Source organism: Seriola lalandi, unplaced genomic scaffold (assembly GCF_002814215.2).
Source record: "Seriola lalandi dorsalis isolate HSWRI2012SDOR001 ecotype SW California unplaced genomic scaffold, Sedor1 jcf7180002054885, whole genome shotgun sequence".
NCBI lineage: Eukaryota > Metazoa > Chordata > Actinopteri > Carangiformes > Carangidae > Seriola > Seriola lalandi.
The window spans coordinates 387,415-401,155 of record NW_019525437.1 but is presented as its reverse complement, the minus strand read 5'-3'; the positions used below and the strand labels follow the sequence as shown (position 1 = coordinate 401,155).

General features: G+C 39.5%; 1 protein-coding gene across 1 annotated transcript in view; it reads right to left on the bottom strand.

The window, feature by feature from the left end:
* Positions 1-6,863: 6,863 nt before the first annotated feature.
* LOC111671676 (receptor-type tyrosine-protein phosphatase F-like) overlaps positions 6,864-13,741 on the bottom strand; it is an 82,583-nt gene continuing 75,705 nt past the window's right edge. The window contains exons 16-20 of the mRNA XM_087179974.1: positions 10,180-10,306; positions 9,656-9,781; positions 9,300-9,454; positions 8,106-8,241; positions 6,864-7,514 (exon numbers count right to left, since the gene is read on the bottom strand). Coding sequence (XP_087036100.1) covers positions 7,446-7,514; positions 8,106-8,241; positions 9,300-9,454; positions 9,656-9,781; positions 10,180-10,306 — 613 coding nt within the window. The 3' untranslated portion in view covers positions 6,864-7,445. The remainder of the gene's footprint in view (positions 7,515-8,105; positions 8,242-9,299; positions 9,455-9,655; positions 9,782-10,179; positions 10,307-13,741) is intronic.

The window sequence follows — 13,741 nt, the reverse complement described above, 5'->3', positions numbered from 1 at the left end:
ATTAACCCTCAGGGGTCCCTCTGTCCTTTTTTGGACATTTTCTTTACTTTTCTTTTTTGATTTGCTGATCATTTTGGCTGTGTTACAGCTGCAGGTAGGGATTTCTGCAAGAAAGTGTCTTTTTTGACATATTTTTAAAATGTCAGTTACTGTTACAGGTCTATTATACACTGGTAACACATTTTGTACCCTCTGGGGTTCCTCGCGTCCAAAAAAGGACACACAAAGAAAATGCTATAAAATCATCATATATCAATATTTTTTTCTGCTTTTTTTGCATAAATCTCTTAAACCACTTCAGTTCTGCTCAAACCTACCAAATGATTATTAGTTTTCAGGATTTTAACCCTTTAAATGCCAGTTTGTTGACATGTTGCCTCTTGTTTTATTAAAAAAAATAACACAGAATATGAGATATTTCCCACATAATACATGATTGAGGGATGTGACATTGTTTTATATCAGAGTCTTTTATATCAAGACATTTCTCAAAACCAGAATATGATCAGGGTGACTTTTGAACACTGGAAATAAATCATGTACTCATCCCGGCAGTAGCCCCCGTGGCACTCAAAATTTCCCTGGAGTTTTCTAAAGCACTCATGTGAATGCTTCTCGTGCCATAAGCACTTCATTCAAAGTCATACAGTCTCTAGTACAGTATAACAGTAGTCTTATGTAATGATTTTAACGATGTGTATGACTCCGAATGAACTGTGAAAACTGTATTGCACCGAATAGACATCTGACGCTATCCTGATAAAAAAGACAGGCAAAGAAAAAAAAGGCACAGAGTGATATTTAATGATCTCAATGGTGTGTATTACTTCGAATGAACTGCTTGTGGAACGAGAAGCATTCAGATGAGTGCTGTAACGTTTTCAGTACAAACTGACATAACATTACAGACATGACTATTTCACTTTATATTCATCCTATTCGCAACTAGTACAAACAGGAAACACCATACTGAGGCTTTCCTGTTAAAAAGGACAGGTGAAGTGAAAAAAGGCACAGAGCATTATGATAATGTTAAGGTTGTGTATGACTTCGAATGAACTGCCTTTGGCATGAGAAGCATTCAAATGAATGCTTTAACGAAGCAGTCAGAGTGCATTAATGTTTTCATTACAAACTGACATTGTTACAACCCGGCTCACTGGGGAAAGGGAAGCAACACAAAACCCAGTTGTTAATAGGTATGAGGTTGTTTATTGTAACATAAAATGTAAAAATAATGGTTTACATGGACAAGACAAACCAAGGAACGGGGCCGGTGGGTGCTGTTCAAAGCAGAAACAGAATATAACAAAAGGAGGACTCTCTAGGAGCTAACCAGTAATATTATTTAACTAACTCAAAGTAAAAGGAAAAACAAGGCTGGCTACCAAAGCTAACTAAAAACCAAAGACACAACAGGAACAGCACCCCTGCACCTAGTGTATATAACAAAAGTAATTTCTATAGGTGGAGGAATAAGCAGAATCAGTCTGTTAGTAAAATCTAAACCTGACCCCACTTCCAGGCTTCAAAGACTACCAGATTACCAGGAGTACAAAACACACAACACACAACAAGCTACCAATATCTAATATCTTTTTCACACAAGACAAAAACACTTCCAACAAAGAGGTGAGCTGCCACTAAAAGTCAGCCGCCCGGACTGACATGCTGGCAGGAGTTTTATAGCGCGTGGCTCCTGATTGGGCGGCTGTGATTGGCCAGCTGCAAACAGGCCGCACCAATCAGGAACCCAGGTGAGCTGAAGGCGGAGCTGCAAGGAGCCTGGAGACCGCACCAATCAGGACAGAGAGGGTGGAGCATCTGGGTGGACTGTGCAGGCAGCTTGGCAGACAGAGGAAAATTACACACAACAAAAGTGGACAGAGCTGCGGCCGTAACAGACATAATATTACAGATAAGTTTGTTTCACTTCATATTCATCATAATTTGCAACTAGTACAAACAGGAAACACCATACTGCGGCTTTCCTGTTAAAAGAGACAGGCGAAGTGAAAAAGGCACAGAGTGCCAGCTTGGTGTTTCCCGTTTGTACGAGTTGCAAACAGGACGAATATGAAGTGAAACAGACTTGTCCGTAATATTATGCCAGTTTGTACTGACATAATATTACTCATCTGACTGCCTCTCCTATCAACAGCAGTCCATTCGGTGTTATACACAGCATCAAGGTCATTACATATCACTCTTTTTTTACTTCTCCTGTCTTTTTTTTTTTTATCAGGAAAGCCTCAGTTGGTGTTTCCCGTTCGAACTAGTTGCAAATAGGAAAAATATAAAGTGAAAAAGACTTGTCTGTAAAATTATGTAATTCTGTTCTCAGAACGTCAAAGTGTTGATCTGAGCGTCTGTAGTGCCAACAGCAGTCCATTCGGTGTTATACACAGCATTAAGATCATTACATATCACTCTGTGCCTTTGTTCACTTCATCTGTCTTTTTTATCTGGACAGCCTCTGCCTAGGGAGCAGAATGGAAAAGCCAGGAATTTTTCAGTGAAGGAGTCTTGTAGGAGTTGTGTAGGATAGTAAATAGTCCTGCAGAACTTGTTTGTAAAAATGTTCTTCTGACGGTCAAAAATTAATTTTAGAATTCATCAATGTAATCTCCAGATACTCAGATATCTGGAGATTACATTGATGAATTCTAAAATTAACACAGATAAATGTTCACTTTCATCAAAAATATAATCTATTATATTATTATATATGATCTATCTATTATATAGATTAACAAAGATAAATGTCCACTTTCATCAAAAATATGAAACACTGATAACGGCAACGAAAGAGAGAACAAGGGCTAATGGAGATATGACTGACCCTTCATTATTCTTACCATCTTTCATGCTCAGAGAAGCAAAGCGGACTGCAAATCCGGTAAGTGTCACCTTGAAGAGAAGAAAATACCCATTTTATATTAAAAACCTGGTTATTCAACTTTATTAACTTTAAGATTTTCAAGACATTTTCTCTGCTTTTTATTAACAGATAGAAAACAGATATGTTACTTCAGGTAACACCACTATATCCCAAACTGTCATCTCTTCCAGTGAAAAACCAGAGGTCAAGAGAACCAGAGATCCACCACTGAACATTGATGTTGCTCAACACGGTGATTGAGCTGTAATATATCATGAAATGGGATCCATGAGTTTATAAATCCATGTATGCAAACAGAAAGATTTTAACATGTATAATATGTTACATGTAATAGTTATAATATGTAATATGTAAGTTATATGAGTGGGACAGATGTGTGGGGATCACTAAAATCATCCCCGTCACTTTGAACAGTCATGTTTTCAGTACATGTGGTCCACCATGACTGTCCATACTGTAGTAACTTGCTTCGGCTGTGGCTCAGGAGGTAGAGCGGGCGGTAACTAATCAGAAGGTTGCTGGTTCGATCCCCAGCTCCTCCAGTCCACATGTCAAATGGTCCTTGAGTGTGTGTAATGGAGATGCACTGTATGAATGTGTCTCTGAATGGATGGATGTGAGTAGTAGTGTAGTTTCACAACCTTGAGAGATTATGAAAACTAGAAAACAAAATGCAGTCCATTTACTTTACATGTACAATATCTAAAAATGTGAAAAGAGTGTGAGGGCAGAAAACCAGATTAAATGTTACAAAAGTTAGCATTTTCTAACCATAAAAAATCTGGTTTGCTGACAGCAACCTAAAGGTATTTGAGAGGGTATTATGTTTCAGGTTGTCCGTCTGTCACATTCGTGAACGAGATACCTCAGTCTTGAGGGAGTTTCTTCAAATTTGACGCAAATGTCCACTTAGACTCAAGGATGAACATATCACATTTTGGTGGGAAAAGGTCAAAGTTCAAGGTCACGGTTTCTGTTGTAATCTCGGTGATGTTCTTATCTGGAACGCCCAGAGGGAATTCCGTTACATCTGGCACAAACATTCACTTGAATAAACTGATTAGAATTTGGTGGTCAAACTGTGACCTCACAAAACACTGTCCAAAACTCATGAATACTAACACTATACTGACACAATTAAGCTCAAAAGCCTATAAGGATAAAGGTCAAAGGTCATAATGTTCTGAACTGGCAATTATTATTCAATGCTGTCACTCATGAAGGGGAGCTTGTTGTCCACCATATTTCCTGCAATTTGGCTGGTTGGCAGAGGCGGTAATTCTTTATATAATATAATCTAATAGTGCCCCCAAATTCTTACATTTCTTCCAAACTCACTGTTGATGATTTAAAATTCACCTGTGGACTGTTCTAACAAAAAACTTTACATTTAAACTTTGTTTAAAGGAAAATTCTGATATGTTTTTGATTTAAAAAAAATAAATAAAATTTTGATAAATATTTGTTCTGTCAAGAAATCCCATATGCAGACCCAGCCAAACAATGAACTGATTCCACTAATAAGTATTGTGTGTACATCAAAACCTGATCTCTTATTCCACTTGAGCTATAAAGCTCCATTGCTGTCCAATAATTATTGAAAATACATCAGTGAACCACACTGTTAGACCTGTTCCACATTGTACTGTTTTGACTCAATCATACACAAAGTCTTGCTGCCCCAAATACTCACAAGAGCAGCAAAAGTGGATTAATCTGCTGCTGAATATAGTCCCCAACAAATGTACTATTTACTCTAGTTTGAGGAACATTTCCCAAAACCTGCCAATGTTAACCTGTTGTGGAAAAATACTGAACCCTTTTTTAAACTCAAAAATGTTTTACAATAGGAACAGCTTGGAGTTATTATACAGTGCATCTGGAAAGTATTCACACCCCTTCACTTTCCCCACATTTTGTTATGTTACAGCCTTATTCCAAAATGGATTAAATTCCTTTTTTTCCTCATCAATCTACACACAATACCCCATAATGACAAAGCAAAAAAGGTTTTTTAGAAATTCTTGCAAATTTATTAAAAAATAAAAAACTGAAATATTGCATGTACAGAAGTATTCACACCCTTTGCTATTACACTCAAAAGTGAGCTTAGGTGCATCCTGTTTCCACTGATCATCCTTGAGATGTTTCTACAACTTGATTGTAGTCCACCTGTAGTAAATTCAATTGATTGGACATGATTTGGAAACACACACATGTCTATATAAGGTCCCACTGTAGACAGTGCATGTCAGAGCAGAAACCAAGCCATGAAGTCATAGGAATTGTCTGTAGACCTCTGAGACAGGATTGTATCGAGGCATTGATCTGGGAAGGGTACAAAAAAATTTCTGCAGCATTGAAGGTCCCGAAGAACACAGTGGTCTCCATCATTCGTAAATGGAAGAAGTTTGGAACCACCTGGACTCTTCCTAGAGCTGGCCGCCCAGCCAAACTGAGCAATCAGGGGAGAAGGGCCTTGTTCAGGGAGGTGACAAAGAACCCAATGGTCCCTCTGACAGAGCTCCAGCGTTCCTCTGTGGAGATGGGAGAAACTTCCAGAAGGACAACCATCTCTGCAGCACTCCACCAATCAAGCCTTTATGGTAGAGTGGCCAGACAGAAGCCTCTACTCAGTAAAAGGCACATGACAGCCCGCTTGGAGTTTACCAGAAGGCACCTAAAGGACTCTCAGACCATGAGAAACAAGATTCTCTGGTCTGATGAAACCAAGATTGAACTCTTTGGCCTGAATGCCAAGCGTCACATCTGGAGGAAACCAGGCACCTCTCATTACCTGGCTAATACCATCTCTACGGTGAAGCATGGTGGTGGCAGCATCATGCTGTTGGGATGTTTTTCAGCAGCAGGAACTGGGAGACTAGTCAAGATCGAGGGAAAGACAAACGGAGCAAAGTACAGAGAGATCCTTGATGAAAACCTGCTCCAGAGCGCTCAGGACCTCAGACTGGGGCGAAGGTTTACCTTCCAACAGGACAACGACCGTAAGCACACAGCCAAGACAACGAAAGAGTGGCTTCAGGACAAGTCTGTGAATGTCCTTGAGTGGCCGGGACAGAACCCAGACTTGAACCCGACTGAACATCTCTGGAAAGACCTGAAAATAGCTGTGCAGCGACGCTCCACATCTAACCTGACAGAGCTTGAGAGGATCTGCAGAAAAGAATGGGAGAAATACCCCAAATACAGGTGTGCCAAGCTTGTAGCTTCATACCCAAGAAGACTTGAGGCTGTAATTGCTGCCAAGGGTGCCTCAACAAAGTACTGAGTAAAAGGTGTGAATACTTATGTACGTGCGATATTTCAGTTTTTTATTTTTAATAAATTTGCAAGAATTTCTAAAAAAACCTTTTTTGCTTTGTCATTATGGGGTATTGTGTGTAGATTGATGAAGGACAAAAAAGGAATTTAATCCATTTTGGAATAAGGCTGTAACATAACAAATTGTGGGGAAAGTGAAAGGGTGTGAATACTTTCCGGCTGCACTGTATATAGTAAATTATTGAGAGACAGATTACCAAATGAAGTCTTTCCATGGATTTAGTTGACAAAAAGAGTTAAGCAACTAAATCAATTCTATTTAAGTTCAGCCTTGAGTCTTGGTTTAATGCTCTCAGAAGGAAACATCTTGTTATAAATTTGGGTCTCATAATGGATTTCTTTTCTTTTTCATCCATGGATCATGTGATCTGCATTTTATGTCATCACACTTATTTTGCAATGCTGCGTCATTCCCTCTCTCTCTGCCTGACTTTCCTGACTCTCTCTCACTGCACCTATCAAAAATAAAGGCAAAAAATGCCGAAAAATAACTTTAAAAACTTTTGTGCATACAACCTTTCCAATAGATTTACATTTCTTTTGTTGGAGGTCTTCAGTTCCCCTAGGCTGTGAGACAATCTGTCAACAGTTATGGACAAAAAACTCTGTACTGCCAGCATATTTTCATCACCATTCTTTCTGATGACAAGACAGGAAGTCAGAACCACATTTCCTTCTACACAGGGCCAACTGAGTAATGATAACATTAGAATATTAGCAGCTGTGAGTATATGCTCTCCAGTGTTAATCTTTGAGCATGTTGAAAATACATGTCCTTTGTGCTAATAAAAATACTATAAAGATAAGCAAAAGAAAAACCCCAAAACATTAAGACCAGTGTAAGTGATACAAAATAATTTCTAAATATTCATGACAAATAAGTAATGAAGACTATATTTAGGACGAGGCAGAAATTAGAGGGTTATGAGAGTATTCGGTCAAGAACCAGAATGAGGCATGACTCTGAGTCTTTCAGGGTTGGTGTTTTGGAGGTATTGGTCTTGAGTCTGTGGCACCAGTCCAGCAGGAGGTCATCCTGTCCCCTCTCCTCTGTCTTCTAATCTCTCCTGTTTTGTGCTGCGGTCACCTCTTCAGCAGTCCTCCTTGTAACCTCCTCATCAGGCCGCAAGGACTGATGGAACTGGGTGGATACGACTCAGAGGAGACACAAAGTTTTCCGAGGGTGTCTTTCTGGGTACGGCTATGTTGCATAGTGATCAAAACTTCCTAGGTACTCCAGAGCAGCTCGGTAGCACAGTTGGTACTGGTCCTAGTGTAAAACAAAACAATATTTTGGTCAGTTTGTAAGTGGAAAGTAGGAATTAAAGCAGTAATAGATATAGTCATGAGAGTATTTCAGGTAGGACTTCGGTAAGATGTATGTTTACTCTTGTCTGCTAATTATAAAAATGTCGCAAACTGCTATAACCTCAAAAATGTACAAGTGGAATGTAACTGGGGGCAGTGGAAAGACGCAGTGAACAAAACACTAACGTATTATTATGTTTTAAATTGATATGGTGAAATTGTAACAAAATATTTGCCGATTTATATGGAGCAACATTTTTCATTTAATGGGAGAAACACTGCATCAACACACAGCAGAAACATTACTGACACATTTAACATCCATTCTTACATTTTCTTGATATGCTTTGCTGCTGTGTTTTCTGAAGTTTGTTCATCTGGGTTTCTTCGTATTTTTAAACAAACATTGACCTCAACATGACTTCGACATGCTGGAATCTTTCAACTGTGCTATATTCTCTTTTTATTGACATAACATGTTGTTATGTTTTCTTTTATGTCTCATTCACTTTTCTTTTTATTACTCATTCACTCCAGCAGCAGGGTATCATACCTCTGTTTGCACCATGGCTGGTCTCTGAGTACGGAGCATCTTGACAGTCTGGAAGAGGTCGACCGCTCCCTCATACCTCATCCTCTCCAGGATGATACTCAAGGTGATGAACACACCGGTCCGCCCAACACCAGCACTAATTGACACACATTATTAGAACCCCATTGCAAATCACCATGCACATACATCTGAAAGATAAGTCAACCTGACAGCCTGTATCACATGGCTAGTGAACTGAAACTGCCTGATGGTCCTCAATGTGTTGACTTTTATAAAAGTCAGAATAAAATCAGAACTTCAGAGAATCTCCAATAGATCCTGACAGCAGGAGGACAATAAGTATGGACAATAAGTATATTGTCCATTCTGTCAAACACTGTCACTTTTATGCCAGCGACAGTCAGAGGCATTATGTTTTCAGGTTGTCCATCCATCTGTCTGTATGGTTGTATGTAAGTCCATCCCATCCTTGTGAATGCAATATCTCTCTGGATATCCTCCCTCTTTGGCTTGAGGGAACTTCTTAAAATTTGGCACAAACATTCATTTGGACTCAAGGATGACCTGATTAGATTTTGGTGGGAAAAGGTCAAAGTCATTGTGACCTAACAAAACATGTTTTTGGCCATAACTCATGAATTCATACACTTATTATGACATAATTTAATTAAAATGTCTTTAAGGATAAAATGAAGTGATGACCTTTAATATCCAAACAGTCAAAGGTCAACTTCACTGGGACATCATAATGTTCTGCAAAAGCACTTCTTTTTTTCAATACTGTAACTCAGGAAGGGGACAATGTGACCAAATTTTGTGCAGCTTGGCTGGTTGGCGGTCCTTCTAGTTTAAATTGAATTGCAGTAATAAACAGTAATAAAAACAGTAATAACATAAAAATTGATATATTAGTCAATTGATCAAATGAATTGCCTTGTTACCGTTAACATTACCATTAGCGTTACACACAACCCAGGTCAAGACTGAGAAAGTTGTCTGTGCACAGATTACCTAAATTGCTGTGCTGCTGGTGTTTCTGTTGTTTATATGCTATTCAGATCTGATAGTTTCTTTAGCAGTTACCAATGAGTTCTCTCTCTCCCTCCCTCTCTCCTGCTCTATCTGCTCGGTGTGTCTAATGTGCCTTAGTAAAAATTATACTTCATATACACACACACACACACACACACTTACCTGCAGTGCACAGTGATTGGTCCATCTTGTCCAAATTGCTCTTTAGTTTTATGGACTTGGCCGATGAAGTCAATGAATCCCTCCCCAGTTTTTGGCACTCCTTGCTCTGGCCAGTCAGTGAACTGAAACTGCCTGATGGTCCTCGACTGACCATCCTGACAAACACACAGGAAAATGAGGACAGAGACTGTAAGTAATTCTGCAGCCCACTTCTGTTAGATGAAGTAGAGACCAGTGTTGGGGGTGATGCATTATTACAGACTAAGGTATTCCTGTATTCCTGTAATTCTAGGCATTAGATCACAAACCTAGAACAGAGAGATATATAGGCCTACATATTGCTGAGGTGAGCCTACCCTGGCATCTGTGACTTTGAACTCTCTCAGGATGTACTGGGGCATGTTGTACTCAGCCATGGGGTCCACAACGAAGTACTGGTAGCGTGCAGAGCGCTCAGCGGGCCAGTACTGATGGCACTTTTCCTAAAGAACGGACAGAAAGTATGTATCAAAACATGTAGTGCATTTGAACAAGACATCTGACTTTTGACCAAAGAAAAACCACCATAATTATATAGACTGTAAAAATCAAAAAACAGGCAGCAAATTAATGTTGCTCAGACCCCACTTAGTGTGTGTGTGCTAATTCATCCTAAAATGTTACACATTTACACAGACTTTGCTTTTTGCTTTTTTTTTTTGTCAGAGGTGTAAAACCACTATTCTTTTATCTTTTTGATATGATTTAAGGCTTTAATTTTAGTCCGTTTGTTTTACACTTGAGAAAATTATGTTATATGATAACATATTACCATAATAACAATAACAATATTAATAATAATAATGATAATAATAATAATAATAATACTGTGATGTCTTACCCGTCCTATCTCACGGAGTTTGGTGAGCATGACTACAATGGTAGAGTTGTGTTCCCACAACATTCTCCAGAAGTCCTCTGTGGTCTCGGCTAACGGGCCCTGGGTGGCCATGTATGCTTTCTGCTGCCTGCAAATTGGAACAGACATGTGTTAACTCCTCAGTTGGTTTCCATTTCAGCTTTCTTCCTGTTCAGCCCTAGCAATGGTTCCAGTGCAACATTTCATTTATACTTGTAGCGGACACTGGTGGATGCCAGTGACCGGACACCAGATTTATGGTGAGGACACTGGGGTGCTCTGGAGGATATGGGGAGCCTCCCATGTCCACTTTCCCATCATCAAACTATCACTTGGATAGAAAACAGGGACGAAATGAGTTCCCCTCACCAATAGACCAGCTTTTAAAGATACCATCGGAATTTATGGCTAGCTCATGGAACTCATCCTGAACCAACACTCCCGCAACACATGGGAGACAACCACAACTCTCCCCCACAGACTGACACTGAGTTCATGTTGCATCCCTGACACTCATCTGGGATTGATAGGTGGGTGCCACCTCTTATCAAATAACATGGAAAGGAACATTTAGCCCATCAAGGTGCTAAACCACCAGGATTCACACTCTTGACTCATTTCTCTCTCACAAGAGAAAACAACACTCTCACCTTTAACACCATTTCTCACCCAAAGGGGGGTCTCATGAGGAACCACAGACCCCCGCCATAAAACCATCCTACATTCCAAGCCGGACTGATGAACTATTCCAAATTTATAAAGCATGATTGAAATGTCATTGAACCGAATGTCCTATCACCAGGCAATTCATGCAGTATTACTCTGGAAAGATTTCCATAAAGTATGATCCAAAGTTCATTTCTTTAGCCCAAAGGGAGGCTGATTCTAAGGTAAATATCCACCACGTTACAATACTGCCATCTAAGGACCACTCTGGATCCCTTATCCTCTAGGGAATTAAGGGATAGACAACTTAATACATCACTTTGACATTACTGTTTCATATTGTAACTTAGCTATATATTTGTGTGGTTACAAATTGTTATCCTTTCGTTAATCCATATATTCTATGTGTACTATTAACCATGATGATGTTATTAGTTTATCTTGTATATTCCAAACTTTAGTTAGGTAGTTGATATAGGCCGTCGTCAAAATGAATGGGCCATGGTGGGAGTAGAATACGCAACAATTGCGCGTAAAACCAAATTAAACAAATTAACTTAAGGTTTTATTTCTCTCTTTCTTTATTGAAACAAAGAAAGAGAAGGAAGACCAAAGGGGTGGCGACAACTGTCAAGCCCCCCCAGCTACACACACCCCGAGGATAAAACAGCAGGATCCTCCAGGGCAAATCCCTTCTTCTTACAATCTTAATTCTTACTGTTACGCATATGTCTCGTCTTGCGCACTAGCTCACGTTTGTTTCTAGCCTAAACTTTACTTGTTACTTTGGTACCAACTTCGTGTTCTTTGTCCTAAATTTTCTTATACTTTTGTGCGCGATTTTTGTTTTACTATTTCAGCAAGCCAAGCCTTCCAAATTGAGTATAAGTAATTTCGTCGTTTCCTTTTTTCGACAAATCCAACTTTTGTCTAGAAGATTTTGAAGGTTTTGCATCGTTTGGCCAACACCAACTGCTTCCAACTTATCTGGCAAATTAAATTAGATACTAGCGTTTATTCCGCCGTCAACCTCCGGCCCTCCGGCTACACGTCACACCAGGACCGGCTAACCAGATCTCGAGAGTGCCTACGGAAGAAAGTCTGCTGGCAGACTGCACCGGCGCTGATCCACCGAGACATCGGCAGAGCCCGTCACCCCTGGCAACGGCCGTCATCTCTGAGAGAAACCCACTTGGAGCGTGGCGTCCCCGTCGCCTAGCAACCAAACTCCGGGGCTCCAGCCAGGATCTCAACAGCGCGCCGCAACTCAAAGTAGGAAACTCCATCCTTTGCCCCGAAGTGGGTTGATGTCGGAATAATACTAGTCCCGATTTAATAATTTCCCACCGTTACGAATAAAAGCTATACACATAACTAAATCCATTCTCTTTCACCATCGCCCAAATTACTGCTAGTTCAGCTGGTAGATATAGGTATTGTTAGTTATAGATTCATGTCATTATCCTTGTTCATTGTACTGTGTTTAGTTAGTCAATAAATATTATCAACGTAACCCAGTCGTTGCCCTGTGTTTCTTTGAAGTGAAGATCGGAGATCCCTGTAATCGAGAAATCACAATTTCGGATGAGAGATTGATCAGAATAATCTGTATTTTAATCAAATTGTCCTCCCTGAGGACTGGTGCCCCATTCTTTTAACGAGAGCAAAATTTCAAATTGTGGTATTCACGCTACATACTGTAAAAAAAATATAGGTGATGACAGATGAAAAATGATGCTGTGGTAAGTTATAACATCAAGTCATATATGTCATCATAAACAATCAAGGATCTTTAACATTCTGCTGTTTAGTTTGTTTTGCTTGGCTGCGATTAGATGACTTTTGTTTGTGAACATGCATGGCCAGATGAACCCATGGGTAAAAATTAGTGTACATGTGACATCTTATGTCATAATTGGTGATGATTTATTTAAATCCAAAACATGTGCCATTTAAACATAATATCAACCAAAGTAATAAAGGACTAGATTTTTAAACAACTCAATTTGTCTCAAAAAGCATAAAACTTTTCTGTTTGTGTGGCACCCTGGGCATTTCATGAGTTAAGATTGTTTCCAGAATTGTGTTTAGATTAGTTTATGTTATTAACCTGGCCCCCACCTTTATTTTTGTGATTATTATTATTTTTTAATGCTTGTGTAAATATGAGAAAACTCACCTGATTTCTGTTGAAGTTGACAGTTATAATACTTCTCACCAATAGGTGGCGGTAGCGGCCTTGTAATTTGAATGACTGACGCTGTAAAACCGTTGGTTAAGGAAGTCCGCTCAGTCACATCAGAGACTGTCACAGTTACAGCAGCGTATCTGAGAACTCACAGACTGTCTTTTGTTTTCTGTTTGGTTGCAGCATTTCTGATTATAAAAATAAAATACTCTTACACCTGGATCACCAGCGTCGGCATACAGTGTGTAACATTTGCCGCTGACTTCTTTTAAATCAAATTTGGGGCTAATTGCAATGTGATGCAATTTTTATTCCCCTATTACAAAACATTCCGATCTACAACATATAACATAGGACCTGTCTTAAGGTCAGCTGATGATGTACTTTACCATGGCAACAAGAGTGAACGCTGGCGCAACTTGCTGCCGCTGCTCGCCGGTAACCTAACTTTTTGACTTTTAATTTTTTTTTTCAACTTTTCAGAAGTTCTGACTTATTTTATAGTTTCTATAAACCTAATCGGACCTTGTAATTGCCTTCATTTGGAATATTTCTACGATCTACTGGCACTACGTCCGTGTGAGTCTTAGCTAGCCTACCGTTAGCTCACCTGTTCTGTTCCGGCTTGAGCCTCACGTGACGTTTATCTGGTGAACACTGCCTGAGTTCTCGTCCACAATGTGGACGGTA